General features: G+C 45.5%; 1 protein-coding gene across 3 annotated transcripts in view; it reads right to left on the reverse strand.

Moving 5' to 3' along the window:
• ADCY1 (adenylate cyclase 1) overlaps positions 1-22600 on the reverse strand; it is a 573552-nt gene that overhangs the window by 90312 nt on the left and 460640 nt on the right. For all 3 annotated transcript variants that reach the window (XM_040433282.1, XM_040433283.1, XM_040433284.1), the window contains 2 exons: positions 19408-19524; positions 11851-11997 (listed from right to left, as the gene is read on the reverse strand). In XM_040433282.1, coding sequence (XP_040289216.1) covers positions 11851-11997; positions 19408-19524 — 264 coding nt within the window. The remainder of the gene's footprint in view (positions 1-11850; positions 11998-19407; positions 19525-22600) is intronic.

The raw sequence follows: 22600 nt of genomic DNA on the forward strand, positions 1-22600 counted from the left end.
TAGTACCAACAAAACTGCCACCTTATCCTGTAGTTTCCAAAATGGGGTCACTTTTTTGGAGTTTCTACTCTAGGGGTGCATCAGGGGACTTCAAATGGGACATGGTGTCTAAAAACCAATCCAGCAAAATCTGCCTTCCAAAAACCAAATGGCGTTCCTTTCCTTCTGCGCCCTGCTGTGTGCCTGTGCAGCAGTTTACGACCACATATGGGGTGTTTCTGTAAACTGCAGAATCAGAGTAATAAATGTTGAGTTTTGTTTGGCTGTTAACCCTTCCTTTGTTACTGGAAAAAAATTATTAAAATGGAAAATCTTCCAAAAAAGTGTAATTTTGAAATTGTATCTACATTTTCCATTAAATCTTATGGAACGCCTAAAGGGTTAATAAAGCTTGTAAAATCAGTTTTGAATACCTTGAGGGTTGTAGTTTCTTAGATGGGGTCACTTTTATGGAATTTCTACTCTAGGGGTGCATCAGGCATTCTTCAAATGGGACATGGTGTCAAAAAAAAAAGGCCATTAAAATCTGCCTTCCAGAAACCATATGGCATTCCTTTCCTTGTGCGCCCTGCGCCATTTGGTCATACAGCAGTTTACGACCACATATGAGGTGTTTCTGTAAACTACAGAATCGGGGCAATAAATATAGAGTTTTGTCTGGCTGTTAACCCTTGCTTTGTTACTGGAAAAAATGGATTAAAATGGAAAATTAGCAAAAAAAATAATCTAAATTCTGAAATTTTATCTACATTTGCCATTAACTCTTATGGAACACCTAAATGGTTAACGATGTTTGTAAAATCAGTTTTGAATACCTTGAGGGGTGTAGTTTCTAGAATGGGGTCATTTTTGGGTGGTTTCTAATATGTAAGCCTCACAAAGTGACTTCCGACCTGAACTGGTCCTTAAAAAGTGGGTTTTTGAAAATTTCTGAAAAATTTCAAGATTTGCTTCTAAACTTCTAAGCCTTGTAGCGTCCCCAAAAAATAAAATGTCATTCCCAAAATGATCCAAACATGAAGTAGACATATGGGGAATGTAAAGTAATAACTATTTTTGTAGGTATTACTATGTATTATGGAGGTAGAGAAATTGAAACTTGAAAATGTGCTAATATTTCCAAATTTTGGGTAAATTTGATATTTTTTTATAAATAAAAATGAATTTGTTTTTTTACTTCATTTTACCAGTGTCATGAAGTACAATATGTGACGAAAAAACAATCTCAGAATGGCCTGGATAAGTCAAAGCATTTTCAAAGTTATCGCCACATAAAGTGACACTGGTCAAATTTGCAAAAAAGGGCCTAGTCCTTAAGGTGAAAATGACCCCGGTCCCTAAGGGGTTAAAGGGGCGGGCACTGACTAGGTCACTGTTATTATATGGGTGGGCACTGTGGAGATTACTGTTATAAAAGGGACAGTCACTGTGAAAGTCACTGTTAAAGGGACGGTCACTGTGAAAGTCACTGTTAAAGTGGCATTCACTGTTAAAGGGACAGTCACTGTGAAAGTCACTGTTAAAGGGGCGGCCACTGTGAAAGTCACTGTTAAAGGGGCAGTCACTGTGAAAGTCACTGTTAAAGGGACGGTCACTGTGAAAGTCACTGTTAAAGGGGCAGTCACTGTGAAAGTCACTGTTAAAGGCACGGTCACTGTGAAAGTCACTGTTAAAGTGGCATTCACTGTTAAAGGGGCAGTCACTGTGAAAGTCACTGTTAAAGGGGCGGTCACTGTGAAAGTCACTGTTAAAGGGGCGGTCACTGTGAAAGTCACTGTGAAAGTCACTGTTAAAGTGGTGTTCACTGTTAAAGGGACAGTCACTGTGAAAGTCACTGTTAAAGGGGCAGTCACTGTGAAAGTCACTGTTAAAGGGACGGTCACTGTGAAAGTCACTGTTAAGGTGGCATTCACTGTTAAAGGGACAGTCACTGTGAAAGTCACTGTTAAAGGGGCGGCCACTGTGAAAGTCACTGTTAAAGGGGCAGTCACTGTGAAAGTCACTGTTAAAGGGACGGTCACTGTAAAAGTCACTGTTAAAGGGGCGGTCACTGTGAAAGTCACTGTTAAAGGGGCGGCCACTGTGAAAGTCACTGTTAAAGGGGCGGCCACTGTGAAAGTCACTGTTAAAGGGGCGGCCACTGTGAAAGTCACTGTTAAAGGGGCGGTCACTGTGAAAGTCACTGTTAAAGGGGCGGGGACTGTGAAGGTCACTGTTAAAGGGACAGTCACTGTGAAAGTCACTGTTAAAGGGACAGTCACTGTGAAAGTCAGTGTTAAAGGGGTGGTCACTGTGGAGGTCTCTGTTAAAGGGGCGGGCACTGTGGAAGTCACTGTTAAAGGGGCAGCCAATATGAAGGTCACTGTTAATGGGGTGGTCAATACTAAAGGGGCGGTCACTGTTAAAGGGGCGGGCACTGTAGAGGTCACTGTTAAAGGGGCAGGCACTGTGGAGGTCAATGTTAAAAGGGCGGGCACTGTGGAGGTCAATGTTAAAGGGGCGGGCACTGTGGAGGTCAATGTTAAAGGGGCGGGTACTGTAGAGGTCACTGTTATAGGGGATACTGTCGATATCTTTTTACAACACACGTAAACATAAAATGAAATAGATGAAATATACCGGTGCAAAGCCGGGTCCTTCTGTTAGTCTCTTATATATATAAAAATGAGTTTCTGTCTGTTTGTCTGTCTAGACGTTCTTTATGCGCGAATAAACAACTGGACCGATCTTCACCAAATTTGGCACACAGGTACATCAGGTGTCTGGAAAGGTTTTAGACTGGGTCTCAGCTCTCTAGGACGTACCGTTACTGAGATATTCCCAAAAAATTACCCCCCCCCCCCCAAATACAAGCCTGCAAGTCTTTCTCTTCAAAGCCCAACTGCCATAAACACAGTTTTACTCCAGGTTTCCATAACAACCCAGCCATATTTCTTTACTGCTTAAAGGGGCGGTCACAGTGAAAGTCACAGTTAAAGGGGCGGTCACAATGAAAGTCACCGTTAAAGGGGCGGTCACAGTTAAAGGGGTGGTCACAGTGAAAATCACAGTTAAAGGGGCAGTCACAGTGAAAGTCACAGTTGAAGTGGCGGTCACAGTAAAAGTCACAGTTAAAGGGGCGGTCACAGTGAAAGTCACAGTTTAAGAGGACCTTTCACTAGATTAAAAAATATAAACTAAGTATACAGACATGGAGAGCGGAGCCTAGGGATCCCCCTGAACTTACTATCATCCCTGGGCGCCGCTCCGTTCGCCCGATATAGGCTCCGGTATCTGCACATGTTAGGCTCCACCCAGTGGAACCTGCCGGTGTCTCTTTCTTCCATGCTGTAGCGCTAGCCAATCGCTGCGCTCAGCTCATAGCCTGAGAGAAAAAAAAACCTCTCAGGCTATGAGCTGAGCGCTGCGATTGACCAGCGCTACAGCATGGGAGAAGGAGACGCCGGCAGGCTCCACTGGGTGGAGCCTAACATGTGAAGATACTGGAGGCTATACCGGGCGAAAAGAGCGGCGCCCAGGGATAATAGTAAGTGCAGGGGGATCCCTGGGCGCCGCTCTCCATGTTTGTATAGTTAGTTTATATTTTTTTAATCTAGTGTAAGGTCCTCTTTAAAGGGGCGGTCACAGTGAAAGTCACAGTTAAAGGGGTGGTCACAATGAAAGTCACAGTTAAAGGGGCGGTCACAGTGAAAGTCACAGTTAAAGGGGCGGTCACTGTGAAAGTCACAGTTAAAGGGGCGGTCACAGTGAAAGTCACAGTTAAAGGGGCAGTCACAGTGAAAGTCACAGTTAAAGGGGCGGTCACAGTGAAAGTCACAATTAAAGAGGCGGTCACAGTTAAAGGGGCGGTCACAGTGAAAGTCACTGTCAAAGGGGCGGTCACAGTGAAAGTCACAGTTAAAGGGGCGGTCACAGTGAAAGTCACAGTTAAAGGGGCGGTCACAGTGAAAGTCACAGTTAAAGGGGAGGTCACAGTGAAAGTCACAGTTAAAGGGGAGGTCACAGTGAAAGTCACAGTTAAAGGGGAGGTCACAGTTAAAGGGGCGGTAACTGTGAAAGTCACAGTTAACCGCCTCTGGACCGACTAACGCAGGATCGCGTTCCAGAGGCGGCAGCTGCAGGCACAGTCACGCATATATGCACGCGTGTTCACAGGATCGGAAGGTAAGCGAGTAAATCTCCAGCCTGCCAGCGGCGATCGTTCGCTGGCAGGCTGGAGATGCGATTTTTTTAACCCCTAACAGGTATATTAGACGCTGTTTTGATAACAGCGTCTAATATACCTGCTACCTGGTCCTCTGGTGGTCCCTTTTGCTTGGATCGACCACCAGAGGACACAGGCAGTTCAGTAATAAGTAGCACCAAACACCACTACACTACACCCCCCCTGTCACATATTAACCCCTGATCACCCCATATAGACTCCCTGATCACCCCCCTGTCATTGATCACCCCCTGTCATTGATCACCCCCTTGTAAGGCTCCATTCAGACGTCCGTATGTTTTTTATGGATCCACGGATACATGGATCGGATCCGCAAAACACATACGGACATCTGAATGAAGCCTTACAGGGGGGGTGATCAATGACAGGGGGGTGATCACCCCATATAGACTCCCTGATCACCCCCTGTCATTGATCACCCCCCTGTAAGGCTCCATTCAGACGTCCGTATGTTTTTTATGGATCCACGGATACATGGATCGGATCCGCAAAACACATACGGACATCTGAATGAAGCCTTACAGGGGGGGTGATCAATGACAGGGGGGTGATCACCCCATATAGACTCCCTGATCACCCCCTGTCATTGATCACCCCCCTGTAAGGCTCCATTCAGACGTCCGTATGTTTTTTACAGATCCACGGATACATGGATAGGATCCACAAAAAACATACGGACATCTGAATGGAGCCTTACAGGGGGGTGATCACCCCATATAGACTCCCTGATCACCCCCCTGTCATTGATCACCCCCCTGTAAGGCTCCATTCAGACGTCCGTATGTTTTTTATGGATCCACGGATACATGGATCGGATCCGCAAAACACATACGGACATCTGAATGAAGCCTTACAGGGGGGGTGATCAATGACAGGGGGGGTGATCACCCCATATAGACTCCCTGATCACCCCCCTGTCATTGATCACTCCCCTGTCATTGATCACCCCCCTGTAAGGCTCCATTCAGACGTCCGTATGTGTTTTGCGGATCCGATCCATGTATCCGTGGAGCCATAAAAAACATACGGACGTCTGAATGGAGCCTTACAGGGGGGTGATCACCCCATATAGACGCCCTGATCACCCCCTGTCATTGATCACCCCCCTGTAAGGCTCCATTCAGACGTCCGTATGTGTTTTGCGGATCCGTGGATCCGCAAAACACGGACACCGCGGATCCGCAAAACACATACGGACGTCTGAATGGAGCCTTACAGGGGGGTGATCAATGACAGGGGGGTGATAACCCCATATACACTCCCTGATCACCCCCCTGTCATTGATCACCCCCCTGTCAATGATCACCCCCCTGTAAGGCTCCATTCAGACGTCCGTATGTGTTTTGCGGATCCGTGGATCCGCAAAACACGGACACCGCGTATCCGCAAAACACATACAGACGTCTGAATGGAGCCTTACAGGGGGGTGATCAATGACAGGGGGGTGATAACCCCATATACACTCCCTGATCACCCCCGTCATTGACCCCCCTGTAAGGCTCCATTCAGAAATTTTTTTGGTCCAAGTTAGCGGAAATTTTTTCTTTTTTCTTACAAAGTCTCATATTCCACTAACTTGTGACAAAAAATAAAATCTCACATGAACTCACCATACCCCTCACGGAATCCAAATTTATATTTGAGACTTCTTCTCACGCTTTAGGGCCGCTAAAATGCCAGGGCAGTATAAATACCCCACATGTGACCCCATTTCGGAAAGAAGACACCCCAAGGTATTCCGTGAGGGGCATATTGAGTCCATGAAAGATTGAAATTTTTGTCCCAAGTTAGCTGAAAGGGAGACTTTGTGAGAAAAAAGAAAAAATCAATTGCCGCTAACTTGTGCCAAAAAAAAAATAATTTCTATGAACTCGCCATGCCCCTCATTAAATACCTTAGGGTGTCTTCTTTCCAAAATGGGGTCACATGTGGGATATTTATACTGCCCTGGCATTTTAGGGGCCCTAAAGCGTGAGAAGAAGTCTCGGATCCAAATGTCTAAAAATGCCCTCCTAAAATGAATTTGGGCCCCTTTGCGCATCTAGGCTGCAAAAAAGTGTCACACATCTGGTATCGCCGTACTCAGGAGAAGTTGGGGAATGTGTTTTGGGGTGTCATTTTACATATACCCATGCTGGGTGAGAGAAATATCTCGGTCAAATGCCAACTTTGTATTAAAAAATGGGAAAAATTTTCTTTTGCCGAGATATTTCTCTCACCCAGCATGGGTATATGTAAAATGACACCCCAAAACACATTCCCCAACTTCTCCTGAGTACGGCGATACCAGATGTGTGACACTTTTTTGCAGCCTAGATGCGCAAAGGGGCCCAAATTCCTTTTAGGAGGGCATTTTTAGACATTTGGATCCCAGACTTCTTCTCACGCATTAGGGCCCCTAAAATGCCAGGGCAGTATAACTACCCCACAAGTGACCCCATTTTGGAAAGAAGACACCCCAAGGTATTCCCTGAGGGGCATGGCGAGTTCCTAGAATTTTTTATTTTTTGTCACAAGTTAGCGGAAAATGCTGATTTTTTTTTTCTTATAAAGTCTCATATTCCACTAACTTGTGACAAAAAATAAAAACTTCCATGAACTCACTATGCTTATCACTAAATACCTTGGGGTGTCTTCTTTCCAAAATGGGGTCACTTGTGGGGTAGTTATACTGCCCTGGCATTCTAGGGGCCCTAATGTGTGGTAAGTAGTTGAAATCAAAATGTGTAAAAAATGACCTGTGAAATCCTAAAGGTGCTCTTTGGAATGTGGGCCCCTTTGCCCACCTAGGCTGCAATAAAGTGTGACACATCTGGTATCGCCGTACTCCGGAGAAGTTGGGCAATGTGTTTTGGGGTGTCATTTTACATATACCCATGCTGGGTGAGAGAAATATCTCGGTCAAATGCTTTGTATTAAAAAAATGGGAAAAATTGTCTTTTGCCGAGATATTCAAACTTGCTGATCAGTGGTACAACGCTGATCAGCGGTCGGTGTGGTGGTGGGGCGGGCGATGCGCTAACAGTGGACGGACGCTAAAAAGTGCCGGCCAGTCAGCGCACGCAGAAAAAAAAAAAGTGGTGGTGGTGGGGGGGGGGGAGGCTGGTGGGGGAGGGGAAGGCTGGTGGGGGTTGTGGGGCTGGTGGGGGGGCAAGTGTCAGGGGGTGGTCTGGGTTAGGGATAGATGGAAGTTTGGAATAAAAGTACTTTTTCTTTCCTAACTTACTTTTCCCTTCTTTCCCTGCCTAACGGTGCCTCTCCCTCACTGACCCTAACCTACCTGGGTGGCGATGGGTGCAGGAGGGTGATGGATGCCGATTAGGGGGACACAGGAGCTGGTGCTGGACGATGCTGCACGGTCAGGGTGCTGGACAGGAAGAGGAGGGGAGAGAGGAGCGCAGGAAGTTTGAATCTCGCGCCTTTCTCCCCTGCACCAATCAGCACCCTGGACAGCGGCATTCAGCACCAGAGCCAGCACCGCCTCTTCAAATCCTCGGACTGCGATAGGTGGTGTATAATTACGCCACCGATCGCAGTCTTTTTCTGGTTAATCGGGTCACAGGACACCCGAATGGACCAGAAACGCAGAAAACCGCAGGTCTGAATTGACCTGCGGTTTTCTGCGATCGTCGATGCGGGGGGGTCAAATGACCTCCCCCTGCATTGTTACGGGATGCCGGCTGAATGATTTCAGCCGAAATCCCGTTCCGATTAACCCCTGGGGCGCTGGAATACCGATTTCAAGTTAGGACGTACCGGTACGCCCTGAGTCCTTAAGGACTCGGGAAATAGGGCGTACCGATACGCCCTGCGTCCTTAAGGGGTTTAAAAAATTTACAAATGAAAGTGAAAAATGTCATTTTTTTTGCAAAAATTTCGTTAAATTTCGATTAATAACAAAAAAAGTTAAAATGTCAGCAGCAATGAAATACCACCAAATGAAAGCTCTATTAGTGAGAAGAAAAGGAGGTAAAATTAATTTGGGTGGTAAGTTGCATGACCGAGCAATAAACCGTGAAAGTAGTGTAGTGCAGAAGTGTAAAAAGTGGCCTGGTCATTAAGGGTGTTTAAGCTAGGGGGGCTGAGGTGGTTAAAGGGGCGGTCACTGTGAAAGTCACAGTAAAAGGGGCGGTCACTGTGAAAGTCACAGTTAAAATGGCGGCCACTGTGAAAGTCACTGTTAAGGGGGCGGTCACTGTTAAAGGGGCAGTCACAGTGAAAGTCACTGTTAAAGGGGCGGTCTCTGTGAAAGTCACTGTTAAAGTGGCGGCCACTGTGAAAGTCACAGTTAAAGGGGCGATCATAGTGAAAGTCACTGTTAAAGGAGCGGTCACAGTGAAAGTCACAGTTAAAGGGGCGGGCACTGTAGAGGTCACTGTTATGGGGGAAACTGTTGATAATTTTTTATGACACACGGAAACATAAAATGAAATAGATGAAATATACCCGTGCGAAGCCGGGTCCTTCTGCTAGTCTCTTATATATATAAAAAATGAGTTTCTATCTGTCTGTCTAGATGTCTGAATGTTCTTTATGCGCGACCAAACGACTGGACCGATCTTCACCAAATTTGGCACACAGATACATCAGGTGTCTAGGAAGGTTTAAGTCTCAGCTCTCTAGAACTTACCGTTTCCAAGATATTCCCCAAAAATTACCTGCATTAGGGTATTTTCACACTAGCGCTTTTCTTTTCCGGCATAGAGTTTCGTCCTAGGGGCTCTATACCAGAAAAGAACTGATTAGTTTTATCCCCATGTATTCTGAATGGAAAGCAATCTGTTCAGGATGCATCAGGGTGTCTTCAGTTCAGTCTTTTTGACTGATCAGGACAGAGATAAAACCGCAGCAGGCTACGGTTTTATCTCCGGCCAAAAAAACTGAACACTTGCCTGAATGCATTTTTTTCTATAGAGATGTATTAGTGCCGGATCCGTCCTTCCGCTCTGCGCATGACACCGGAAAGACAGATCCGGCATTTCAATGCATTTGTAAGACGGATCAGGATCCTGATCAGTCTTACAAATGCCATCAGTTGGCATACGTTTTGGCGGATCTGCTTGCCGGATCACTCTGCCGCAAGTGTGGAAGTACCCTTAGCCAATAGAAGACAGCAAGCCTTTCACTTAAATCCGAATTGCCATTTACATGGTCACATGTCCCTTATTAGCCAATAGAAGCTTGCAGGTCCTACTCCAGGTTGCCATAACAACTGATTACAGGTTTTAGCAGTTCGCAGGTCCTTAAATATTCAGTCATATGACGTATGACGGCACAACTACACTGCTACATGCATGGGGGAAAAGGGCCACTATTAAACGGATGGCTGCTGTGGAGTTCACTGTTAAAGGGGCAGGCACTGTGGAGGTCACTGTTAAGGGGTGGTCAATGTTAAAGGGGCGGGCACTGTGGACATCACTGTTAAAGGGGCGGTCACTATTAAAGGGAAGGGCAATGTGGAGTTCACTGTTAAGGGGGCGGGCACTGTGGAGGTCACTGTTAAAGGTACGGACACTGTGGAGGTCACTATTAAAGGGGCGGGCACTGTGGAGGTCACTATTAAAGGGGTGGCACTGTGGAGGTCACTGTTAAAGGGGCGGGCACTGTGGATATCACTGTTAAAGGGGCGGGCACTGTGGATATCACTGTTAAAGGAGCCATTATGAAGTTCACTGTTAAAGGGGTGGTCAATGTTAAAGGGGCGGGCACTGTTGAGGTCACTGTTAAAAGGGCGGGCACTGTGGAGGTGACTGTTAAAGGGACGGGCACTGTGAAAGTCACTGTTAAAGGGGCGGGCACTGCGGAGGTCGCTGTTAAAGAGGCGGGCACTGCGGAGGTCACTGTTAAAGGGGCGTGCACTGTGGAAGTCACTGTTAAATGGGTGGTCAATGTTAAAGGGGCGGGAACTGTGGAGGTCACTTAAAGGGGTGGTCAATGTTAAAAGGGCAGGAACTGTGGAGGTCACTTAAAGGGGTGGTCAATGTTAAAGGGGCGGGAACTGTGGAGGTCACTGTTAAAGGGGCGGGCACTATGGAAGTGACTATTATAGGGGTTGTTAATGTTAAAGGGGTGGGCACTGTGGAGGTCACTGTTAAAGGGGCGGACATTGTGAAGGTCACTGGTAAAGGGGCAGGCACTGTGGAGGTCAATGTTAAAGCGGCGGGCATTGTGGAGGTCATTGTTAAAGGGGCGAGTACTGTAGAGGTCACTGTTATGGGGTATACTGTTGATATATTTTTACGACACACGGAAACATGAAATGAAATAGATGAAATATACCCGTGCAAAGCCAATTCCTTCTGCTAGTTTTAAATAGAACTAAAACTTGGATATACCTAGGCTGCAATATTTGGTATAAAAGGTAGATGGCTACAAAGGGAACAAAGGCATTCCTATGTTTTGATTTTCCAGCGCTGGAGTATCCTAATCGCGTCCAGAAGCATCCTATGAGGATATATATGTCACCCATTTCTAAACCACGTCACATTCCTATTTGTATTTTTAGGTTGTATGGGTGACACCCAGGGTTTGCTAATAAAAGGAGGGTCTACTGCCATTTCGGCGTTGGAAAAGGTGGAAGAAGGCTCAAATACCACCATAAGTCATGTCTTCTCATTCTTTTACCCCTGGACTAAATTTTAAGATCTGGAGCATTGCACACAACATGGTTAGATCCTTTGTTTAGGGATCATACAAAAATTCTACCATGACATTATCAGTTGTGGATGGGCGTCCAGCTCTTTCATGCCTGACACTTGTGCAACTTTCCTTGAACTTCTCTGTCCATTCATGCACACATCTTCCCAGAAATCACAAGTGGTGGAGCCAGAGTGCGGATAATTTTTTAACCACCCAGATATCTTTTTGTGTAGGCTTCACTCCTTTGTTTAGCATACAAATACTTTTCCAAATTACTGGCTTACTGTAACTACTGTACTACCTTGTGAAAGTTGGCCATACCATTAAATAAATTATTGGATGTACGGATATATATTTTTCTTTTTACAGCAGTACTTCTTGGCAGTACCCAGAAGATCTCAGCAAAAGATATATATGTAACACTTTCCATTAAAGGGGACATAACTGGACATAACCCGTTCTTCACCCAGGCAGCCCCTCTGAGTTGAACATTGGAGCATTTTTTTGTGCAGGACTAGGGCTTTTTTAGTAGATCCGGTGACAAACCGGGTGTCACCATGGGAATGCCAGTGAGCCTGGTAACATCACCAGCACTAATGGGCTAAAGCCCGCCCATTAGTGCTGGTAACATCTCCAAAAACACTGCTAGGCAGAAGCCTCTGCCTAGCAGGGTAAAAATAAAAACAAAACAGCCCTTGCCCTGCGTGATGCAGGGCAAGGGATAGCATCGGAGCATGAAATGCTCCGATGCTCCACTCAGAGGGGCTGTCTGGGTGAAGAAGGAGATACGTCAGGGTTCAGCTCTGAACCTGGAGAACCCCGTTAAGGGGTTAAACGCATCCAGACTTCATAGAGTATGTAAGGAGCACTTAAAGCAAAATGAACACATTATATGTTATGCACTCTATTTTACACAATTAAATGTGTAATAGTAGAACAGAAATTTTATTTAATCTTTATTGGGAATTGAAAAATATCTTGCTCACCTCATCAAAATCAGCGATTATTTCGTTTAAAAGTCGTAAACATTCCACTCCCATATTATTGCCATCAAGTTCAATGTAAAAATCATTAAAGTTTGGAATGGAAGCAAACATAACACCAACTTGTGAATAAGACTGGTAATAAAGATCCTGGGAAGAAAATAAAAAAATGCATATATTTAAAGGGGGTGTCCCACGAAAAATATTGTACACTTTTCAAACCAGCACCTGGATCTGAATACTTTTGTAATTGCATGTAACTAAAAATTTTGCATAGCCACTGAGTTATTCAGTAAAATGTATCTGTATAGCGCCACCTGCTGTTTATTTTTAATTTTTATTTCTTTGACCTGCTCACTGAAGGCCGCACATGCTCAGTTTCATCCTTCAACTGCCTCCTGAGCTGTGATAGGGAGAAAGGTACAGAAGAAAGACACGTTTTAATCCCTATACTGCGATTTTTGCATACATACCGTAATTAATCATTTCGGTTCAGCAGATTATGTTAAAAACGTACTTTTACAATATGCAAATTACCTTGCTACCAGCAAGTAGGGCGGCTACTTGCTGGTAGCAGCCGCATCCTCCTATCCTAAAGACGCCCCCTCCGCATGTTGATTGACAGGGCCAACGGACGGGATCGCCCTCTGGCTGGTCCTGTCTGCTATCAAGATCTCGCGCCTGCGCCGTAACGGTATTCAGTCGGCGCAGGCGCACTGAGAGGCGGCCGCTCGCTCGGCCGCTCCATCCTCAATGCGCCTGTGCCGATGACGTCATCAAGTACACCCGCAAGAGAAGACGCCGGCATCGCTGGAAGGAGGTGGAGAGTCTGGTGACGTCGCTGGATGCTCGAATCAGGTAGGTATGTACGTAATAAGCATGCTGCCACAAAAACCACAAACGAAATGGGAATAAATAATTTGATAAAAATGACAGTTATTAACACTATACCACCAACGATTATTAATAATAAATCTCTTCCGGGTGTACTTGATGACGTCATCGGCGCAGGCGCATTGAGGATGGAGCGGCCGAGGGAGCGTCCTCCTCTCAGTGCGCCTGCGCCGACTGAATACCGTTACGGAGCAGGCGCGAGATCTTGATAGCAGACAGGATCAGCCAGAGGACGATCCCGTCCGTTGGCCCTGTCAATCAACATGCGGAGGGGGCGTCTTTAGGATAGGAGGATGCGGCTGCTACCAGCAAGTAGCCGCCCTACTTGCTGGTAGCAAGGTAATTTGCATATTTTAAAAGTACGTTTTTAACATAACCTGCTGAACCGAAATGATTAATTACAGTAAGTATGCATAAATCACAGTATAGGGATTATAACTAACCAAAAAAAAACAAAAACTGTTTAGTGGGGTGACAGAAGCCCTTTAAGGCAACACCAACATTTTCTAAAGGTGACTGGTTACATATCAACATCCAAGACAAATGTGCCCACAAGATTTCAACTTGTCACATAAATGTGCAGTATGGGGTTACAACCCAAGAGCTCAGGCAGACGAATGTGTTTTCTTTCCGTGTCCGTTCTGTTTTTTTTGCGACCCGTATGCGGAATCATTTACTTCAATGGGGCCGCCAAAAATGGAAATGACTCCGTGTTCATTCCCTTTCCGTATGTCCGCATGGCCGTTCCACAAAAAAGATAGAACATGTCCTATACTTGTCCATTGTTACAATGGATCTCCAAAAAAAACGGATGCAATACTGATGCCACACGAACATCATCCGTATTCTTTGCGGATCCGTGTTTTGCGGATGCAAAATACATACGGTCGTGTGCAAAAGCCCGAATGTGTATATTCACAAGACTAGCAAGCGAGGCTTCGGTACTGGAAGAACACATTGATGTAGTTGGTGTTGCTAAAGCATGGATAGACTCTTCACATGACTGGGCTGTCAATTATTTTTCTACAGACTAAGGGGGCCCTAACAAACACAATTTTGCTATGGTATTTTTTGGTCACTAACAAAACTCCATAGAAAAGTTCACAATTTTTTACATGCAGCATGCGGTTTTTATCACTTATTTTAGCGGCCACATTTTTGTGGAATTTTAATGGAGGACGATAAACAAAGGCCAGAGACTCAATAAATGCCACCTAAATAATAAAAACGTCATTAGTGTGTCCTGCGCTTTACATTTCCCATAGAATTTTAGCTGACAGATGTAGCTGGCATTTTTTACCACAAAAACCCACCAAGAAACGCTGGTGCAAAAAAAAGAAAAATCCATGTCGACAACATACAGTATGACTGCTGCAGCCAATCACTGGCTTTGGTTGTGTACCGAAGAGGTTAGTGATTGGATGTAGTGGTCATGTGTCGACATGATGTCACCACTGTAGCTGGGTAAAGAGAGATGGTCGGGAGAACTAGAGCAGTGGTGCAGGGTCTGTCAGGTAAGTTATGTTCAGCTCATGCGGAAGGATCCCATGTGTTGTCCAGTTTTTTACTGAAACTGGACAACCCCATTAAGAAGAAAAAATGTAGAAAGAAAAGGAAGCAGAGTAAGGCCTCATGCACACGACCGTATTTTTTTGCGGTCCGCAAAAACGGGTTCCATTTTTCCGTGATCCGTGAACGTTTTTTCGTCCGCGGGTCTTCCTTGATTTTTGGAGGATCCACGGACATGAAAAAAAAGTCGTTTTGGTGTCCGCCTGGCCGTGCGGAGCCAAACGGATCCGTCCTGAATTACAATGCAAGTCAATGGGGACGGATCCGTTTGACGTTGACACAATATGGTGCAATTTCAAACGGATCCGTCCCCCATTGACTTTCAATGTAAAGTCAGGAGTTAATATACCATCGGATCGGAGCTTTCTCCAATCCGATGGTATATTTTAACTTGAAGCGTCCCCATCACCATGGGAACGCCTCTACGTTAGAATATACTGTCGGATATGAGTTAGATCTGAAACTCAAATCCGACAGTATATTCTAACACAGAGGCGTTCCCATGGTGATGGGGACGCTTCAGGTTAGAATACACTAAAAGAACTGTGTACATGACTGCCCCCTGCTGCCTGGTAGGTGCTGCCAGGCAGCAGGGGGCAGACCCCCCCTGTAGTTAACACATTGGTGGCCAGTGCGGCCGGGCCCCCCATCCCCTGTAGTTAACTCACTGGTGGCCAGTGGGCCCCCCTCCCCTGTAGTTAACTCATTGGTGGCCAGTGGGCCCCCCTCCCTCCCCTGTAGTTAACTCGTTGGTGGCCAGTGGGCCCTCTCCCCTCCCTCCCCTGTAGTTAACTCGTTGGTGGCCAGTGGGCCCTCTCCCCTCCCTCCCCCTCCGCATGTTGATTGACAGGGCCAATCTCCCCCCTATCATTGGTGGCAGCGGAGAGTACCGATCGGAGTCCCAGTTTAATCGCTGGGGCTCCGATCGGTAACCATGGCAACCAGGACGCTACTGCAGTCCCGGTTGCCATGGTTACTTAGCAATTTGTAGAAGCATTATACATACCTGTGAGCTGCGATGTCTGCGTCCGGCCGGGAGCTCCTCCTACTGGTAAGTGACGCATTGCTTAATGAGGAGCTCCCGGCCGGACGCAGACATCGGAGCTCGCAGGTAAGTATAATGCTTCTACAAATTGCTAAGTAACCATGGCAACCGGGACTGCAGTAGCGTCATGGTTGCCATGGTTACCGATCGGAGCCCCAGTGATTAAACTGGGACTCCGATCGGTACTCTCCGTTGCCACCAATGAAAGGGGGGGAGATTTTAATTAGGAGGGGGAGGGAGGGGAGAGGGCCCACTGGCCACCAACGAGTTAACTACAGGGGAGGGAGGGGGGGCCCACTGGCCACCAACGAGTTAACTACAGGGGAGGGGGGGGGGCCGGCCGCACTGGCCACCAATGAGTTAACTACAGGGGAGGGAGGGGGGGGGGGCCGGCCGCACTGGCCACCAATGAGTTAACTACAGGGGAGGGAGGGGGGGGCCGGCCACACTGGCCACCAATGTGTTAACTACAGGGGGGGGAACTGCCCCCTGCTGCCTGGCAGCACCTGCCAGGCAGCAGGGGGCAGTCATGTACACAGTTCTTTTAGTATAGTCTAACCTGAAGCGTCCCCATCACCATGGGAACGCCTCTGTGTTAGAATATACTGTCGGTTCTGAGTTTTCACGAAGTGAAAACTCAGCTCTGAAAAAGCTTTTATGCAGACGGATCTTCGGATCCGTCTGTATAAAAGTAACCTACGGCCACGGATCACGGACACGGATGCCAATCTTGTGTGCATCCGTGTTCTTTCACGGACCCATTGACTTGAATGGGTCCGTGAACCGTTGTCCGTCAAAAAAATAGGACAGGTCATATTTTTTTGACGGACAGGATACACGGATCACGGTCTCGGCTGCAAAACGGTGCATTTACCGATTTTTCCACGGACCCATTGAAAGTCAATGGGTCCGCGAAAAAAAATGCAAAACGGCACAACGGCCACGGATGCACACAACGGTCGTGTGCATGAGGCCTAAGTTTGTACATTGTTAGGCTGGAGTCACACAGGAAATTTTTCTGGCAGTTTTTGAGGTGCAATTTTAGCTAATGTCAGGAGGGGATTCAAAGGGATTGGGAAAAAATAAAGGAGAGAATTATACCTCTCAAACTGCATCAAAGCTGCACGTATGGTTCCAGCCTTAAAATATGAGGAAATATTACATGAAGATTTTTGAGGAGGTTGGAACCTTGTGCGTGGAATTGCAAAGAGAAGTGAAAACCGAAATTGATAATTTTTTATGTATTGGCTCATCATCACAGGATGCCAAATACACAATCAATGGAGTGGACCACAGAGGGAGGTACAGTGGGAATACTTGGGGTGGTTAAATACCGTGAGGGACATTTATGAAATCTGATGTCTGGGTACAACATTTGAAGCATATTTTGCAACATTTTGTGAAATATTTGGTGAGCCTCACCATTTTGAGAAGTGGAGTGAAAAGTAGGTCAGGATTTCAGATTAGAACAACTTTAAGTATAATTTATGATGTGCAACTCTTAAAAAAGTTACAAAAATAGTTGCATCTCCACGCCAGGCAGCCCGCTGGTCAATTCTAACAAAGGCTTCTTGTAAATGTCGCTGCTAGTGAAAACTATTTCACAAACATATCAAATTCACAAGTAAAAAGTAATGCAAATTTTTTTATTTTATTGGGGGGGGGGGGCATTCTGTAAATTAAGTTAAACTGGGGGGGAATGGGGGTTGTTTAGAAGAAAATGGTCAGAATTTTTTTTTTAACATTTTAAGACAGTTGTTATTAACATAAACCCCCCAAAAATAATTCTTCAGGGCATAGTTATGCTAAATATGTGTACATTGTGTTAACATATGACTTCACTATAGCACTCCAGTTTAAGAGGACCTTTCACTACAATAAAAAATCTAAACTAAGCATACAGACATATACAGCGGCGCCCAGGGATCTACCTGCACTTACTATTATCCCTGGGCACCGCTCCGTTCTCCCGGTATAGGCTCCGGTATCTTCATATTTTCGCCTCAACTGGGTGGAGCCTGCCGGCGTCTCCTTCTCCCAGGCTGGAGTGCTGGCCAATCGCAGCGCTCAGCTCATAGCCTGAGAGGAAAAAAAGCCTCTCAGGCTATGAGCTGAGCACTGCGATTGGCCAGCTCTACAGCCTTGGAGAAGGAGACGCTGGCAGGCTCCACCCAGTTGAGCCAAAAATATGAAGCTACCGGAGCCTATACCGGGAGAACGGAGCGGCGCCCAGGGATAATAGTAAGCGCAGGGAGATCCCTGGGCGCCGCTCTCCATGTCTGTATGCTTAGTTTAGATTTTTTATTGTAGTGAAAGGTCCTCTTTAGTTTTACATGTACACTGCTCAAAGAAATAAAGGGAACACAAAAATAACACATCCTAGATCTGAATTAATTAAATATTCTTCTGAAATACTTTGTTCTTTACATAGTTGAATGTGCTGACAACAAAATCACACAAAAATAAAAAAATGGAAATCACATTTTTCAACCCATGGAGGTCTGGATTTGGAGTCCCACTCAAAATTAAAGTGGAAAAACACACTACAGGTCGATCCAACTTTGATGTAATGTCCTTAAAACAAGTCAAAATGAGGCTCAGTAGTGTGTGTGGCCTCCACGTGCCTGTATGACCTCCCTACAACGCCTGTGCATGCTCCTGATGAGGTGGCGGACGGTCTCCTGAGGGATCTCCTCCCAGACCTGGACTAAAGCATCTGCCAACTCCTGGACAGTCTGTGGTGCAACGTGACGTTGGTGGATAGAGTGAGACATGATGTCCCAGATGTGCTCAATTGGATTCAGGTCTGGGGAACGGGCGGGCCAGTCCATAGCATCAATGCCTTCGTCTTGCAGGAACTGCTGACACACTCCAGCCACATGAGGTCTAGCATGGTCTTGCATTAGGAGGAACCCAGGGCCAACCGCACCAGCATATGGTCTCACAAGGGGTCTGAGGATCTCATCTCGGTACCTAATGGCAGTCAGGCTACCTCTGGCGAGCACATGGAGGGCTGTGCGGCCCTCCAAAAAAATGCCACCCCACACTATTACTGACCCAATGCCAAACCGGTCATGCTGGAGGATGTTGCAGGCAGCAGAACGTTCTCCACGGCGTCTCCAGACTCTGTCACGTCTGTCACATGTGCTCAGTGTGAACCTTTCATCTGTGAAGAGCACAGGGCGCGAGTGGCGAATTTGCCAATCTTGGTGTTTTCTGGCAAATGCCAAACGTCCTGCACGGTGTTGGGCTGTAAGCACAACCCCCACCTGTGGACGTCGGGCCCTCATATCACCCTCATGGAGCCTGTTTCTGACCGTTTGAACAGACACATGCACATTTGTGGCCTGCTGGAGGTCATTTTGCAGGGCTCTGGCAGTGCTCCTCCTGTTCCTCCTTGCACAAAGGCGGAGGTAGCGGTCCTGCTGCTGGGTTGTTGCCCTCCTACGGCCTCCTCCACGTCTCCTGATGTACTGGCCTGTCTCCTGGTAGCGCCTCCATGCTCTGGACACTACGCTGACAGACACAGCAAACCTTCTTGCCACAGCTCGCATTGATGTGCCATCCTGGATAAGCTGCACTATCTGAGCCACTTGTGTGGTTTGTAGACTCCGTCTCATGCTACCACTAGAGTGAAAGCACCGCCAGCATTCAAAAGTGACCAAAACATCAGCCAGGAAGCATAGGAACTGACAAGTGGTCTGTGGTCACCACCTGCAGAACCACTCCTTTATTGAGGGTGTCTTGCCAATTGCCTATAATTTCCACCTGTTGTCTATCCCATTTGCACAACAGCATGTGAAATTGATTGTCACTCAGTGTTGCTTCCTAAGTGGACAGTTTGATTTCACAGAAGTGTGATTGACTTGGAGTTACATTGTGTTGTTTAAGTGTTCCCTTTATTTTTTTGAGCAGTGTATGTATACACATCGGCACATGTATAAAAATCATTGTGAAGCAGAGGTGCAGACAGATCTTTGGCAGAACAGAGAAAACTGGGTAATTACTGTATGTTGGAGAAAGTATTCAATGTATGAGCATATGAACTGTACCATATTTCTTGGATTAGACATAAGAAAATGCTGTGCAACATGTGCTGGCAGGAGATTGAAGAGAATCCTCTTGTTGTCTAACTTGACTCTCTCCATGTCATCTCTCTCCTCTTCTGCCTGTAACAGAAATTAGTCACATATCAGACTGGCATTGTTGGGTTACTTTTTAACTTACTCATTTCTACAGTGTTTTGCTATATACTGCTCATAGATTGGAAATGTAATAACATAAAACACAAATGCTTCAGTTGTAATTTATTGCATTTAACTGCACTGCAAAAGCTCTCTTTCCCATTAGGAAAGTCTTGAGGATCATTGATGATATCATCAGTTGGGGCGCCAGACCAGGAAGAGTAGAAATGTGAGTTTTTATTAAAGATGTATGTGTGTGTGTGTTGCTTATGCAGCAGAGCTGTGTGAGATTAATATAAGTACTGCAGTACTGTGTGTGTATATTGTGCGTACTGCAGAGCTGTGCATGCATAATGTGCGTACTGCAGAGCTGTGCGTGTATAATGTGCATGCTGTAGAACTGTGCATGTGTATTTGTATAATGTCATGATCATGACAGAGTAAAAAAAAAAGTAAAAAAAAATAATAATAATCTTAAAAAAATTATAATCTAGCAGAACAAGCATGTACGTAGGACACTACTGAGCAATGACAGGAGACAGTGGAGGTGGGGACATTATAGCTACTGGAGGCACTACAGGGGGCACAAAAAGGACAGCATTATAAATACTGTTCCTTAACCAAAATAAAATTCTGCTGTATGATATTCATACTTCTACTCAGTTATCCATTATTTTTTTTTTTTTTTTCCCGAAATTGTTTAAAATTGTCTTGTTTTTCAAATGACAAGGCCTTTCTCATGGACATCAGGCCAGGCAAACTGGAATGGTGCCCGAAACTTGCCCAGTTTGTTCTCACTGTACTGTCTTATCCAGCTTCCAGTGTCCTCTCAGAGAGATTTTTCAATGCTGCAAGTGGTGCCATCACAGATAAACTTGTCATCTACCAGTGTCCAAAACATAAATTTTGTCAAACTGAATGTGCATGGATCCGTGATGATTTTCACACACCTCTGGCTGAGGCTGATGAATAGATCTACCATTGTTGACAGTGGCTATTGATCACCAGCACCATCACGCCACTGTCACTGTTTCCCTGCCTACAATCATGTTCCATACTGTATGGCTGCTGCATCCACCTCCGCAGCTGTTACTCTTTCCCTTTACTGTCACTTCCATTACCCCTACTGCCACTACCATTAGCTTTTTTATTGGTAGCTTAGCTGTCGGAGCATTTGGCGCACCGCTTTCAAGATGTGGAGTTGGAAGGCTCCTTCAGTGGTGCACGATCTCCACCCAGAGGCTCCCAGCAATGTAAGCAGCCTTTCTGGACAGTGGGGTCCCAGCTTTGAGACCCCCGATGATCTCTATAACAAGCAGTCTGAAGCGCTTAGCAAAGCGGTGCTTCTCCTCACTGCTGAGCGCTGTAGTGAAGACAGTCTCAATATAAAGTCTATGGGATGTCTTCACCATCCTGCTCAGCAGTGAGGAGAAGCAGAGCTCTGCTGAGTGCTTCAGACTGCTTATTATAGAGATCAACAGGGGTCTCAGAGCTGGGACCCCCGCTATCAACACTTTTTATATGCATATCAACAGTATCAAAAAAGTGTAGTAAATGTATAATGTTTGACAGGGGACATGCTTGGGGGTCCAGAGCCCCTGGGGGTGGTCTGGATTGAATGCAGGCAAACTATTATAGCTAAATGATAAAGTACAGGGAAGATATACTATATTGGACTGTAGTATTCAGGTTAAATTGCCATGTTGGCACTCACTTTGAGATAAATAAGTGGGTTTTGGGTTGCAGTTTAGGCCCTCTGTCTCTAAGAGGTTTGCCATCACTGCCCTGACACTTGCAATAGTCTCACCTACAAATTTACAGACAAGTCAACTTCATGCAACTTTGTAACAAACAAGAAAATTGGAAAAATAAAGCAATAAAACCTTTCATATAAATGAAGCCCAATTTGCCTGCTACATTGTACGGAGAGGTGGCTGCGCTTGTGCAACTTTCTCCATTCACTGCTATTAGAGTTCTGAGAACAGCTCAGCCCAGATTCTGTGGATAAGCCATCAAAGTCTGAGATGGGAATACCCCTTTAAACCCTTATGGCAGATCTTTTAGAAAATTTTATTTTCTTCATTGTTTACACAGTCAAATCCATCAGTCGACTGTTCCATCAGTTAAAGAAAGTATTAAACAGCATGTAAAGAGTATCCTAAGAAAAATATATAAACTTTACAAAAATGTTTGACTCTGGGTTTGAATAGTCGTAATCAACCGAGGTTTGATTATCAATAGGGAAGAATGTCCAATATACTTCTGACTGAAATTGTCTACCACCATAAATAACATTTCCACACACTGATCATTGACATGAATAATTACCAAGTAATTTTACAAAAATGTGGCAATACTGTTGCAAAAAAGACTGTATAGCAGAGAAGAGAATGCTGTAGGCTTTCCCTATGCCACCATGAACAATATTCTCCTATTTTGCAACCACAAGCTGATGTACTGTAGATGTATTGTAGACATGTGGTATATACAAACTTTGCACAACTTGCTCTATTATTTTAAAAGGAATCTGAAGGGTATGGAGTAGAGATGAGCATTCTAGCAAATTGATTTGTATCATCAGTGGGACTTCACCTGTGGGGGTCTGTTCCCGCAGGTAAAGAGTCACCCACCTGCTGCAAAATTGACAGGGTTGAACATTTAGTCCTGCCCTGACAATTTTTTGCAGGCAGGAAATTATCAGGGCCGAACGAATCGTTTAGTTAGGCTAGTTTCACATCTGCGGTAAATGTATCCGACAAGCTGTTTTTACTATATGCATGTTGATGTATATTTATTTGCACGCCTTAAACTTTAATGTTCGGAAGGTCTTTTGTGGATAAATGGCCTGCTTGGGTCTGCTTTTTTGTCAGCCTATGAAAACTTTTGTCCCTCTTTTTGCAAATAATAAATCACTATATGTTGCAAAGTTGCATGATGCCATTCTGCTTTCAGGAATATCGGTTAAGGGAGTACTCACTTCTCAAGACATTCAATTCCTGATGCTATCTTTTATTTTTAAATGTGCTTTTCTTTTCTCCATAAATCAACAATATATATGAAG

The sequence above is a fragment of the Bufo bufo genome, chromosome 5, assembly GCF_905171765.1.
Source record: "Bufo bufo chromosome 5, aBufBuf1.1, whole genome shotgun sequence".
NCBI lineage: Eukaryota > Metazoa > Chordata > Amphibia > Anura > Bufonidae > Bufo > Bufo bufo.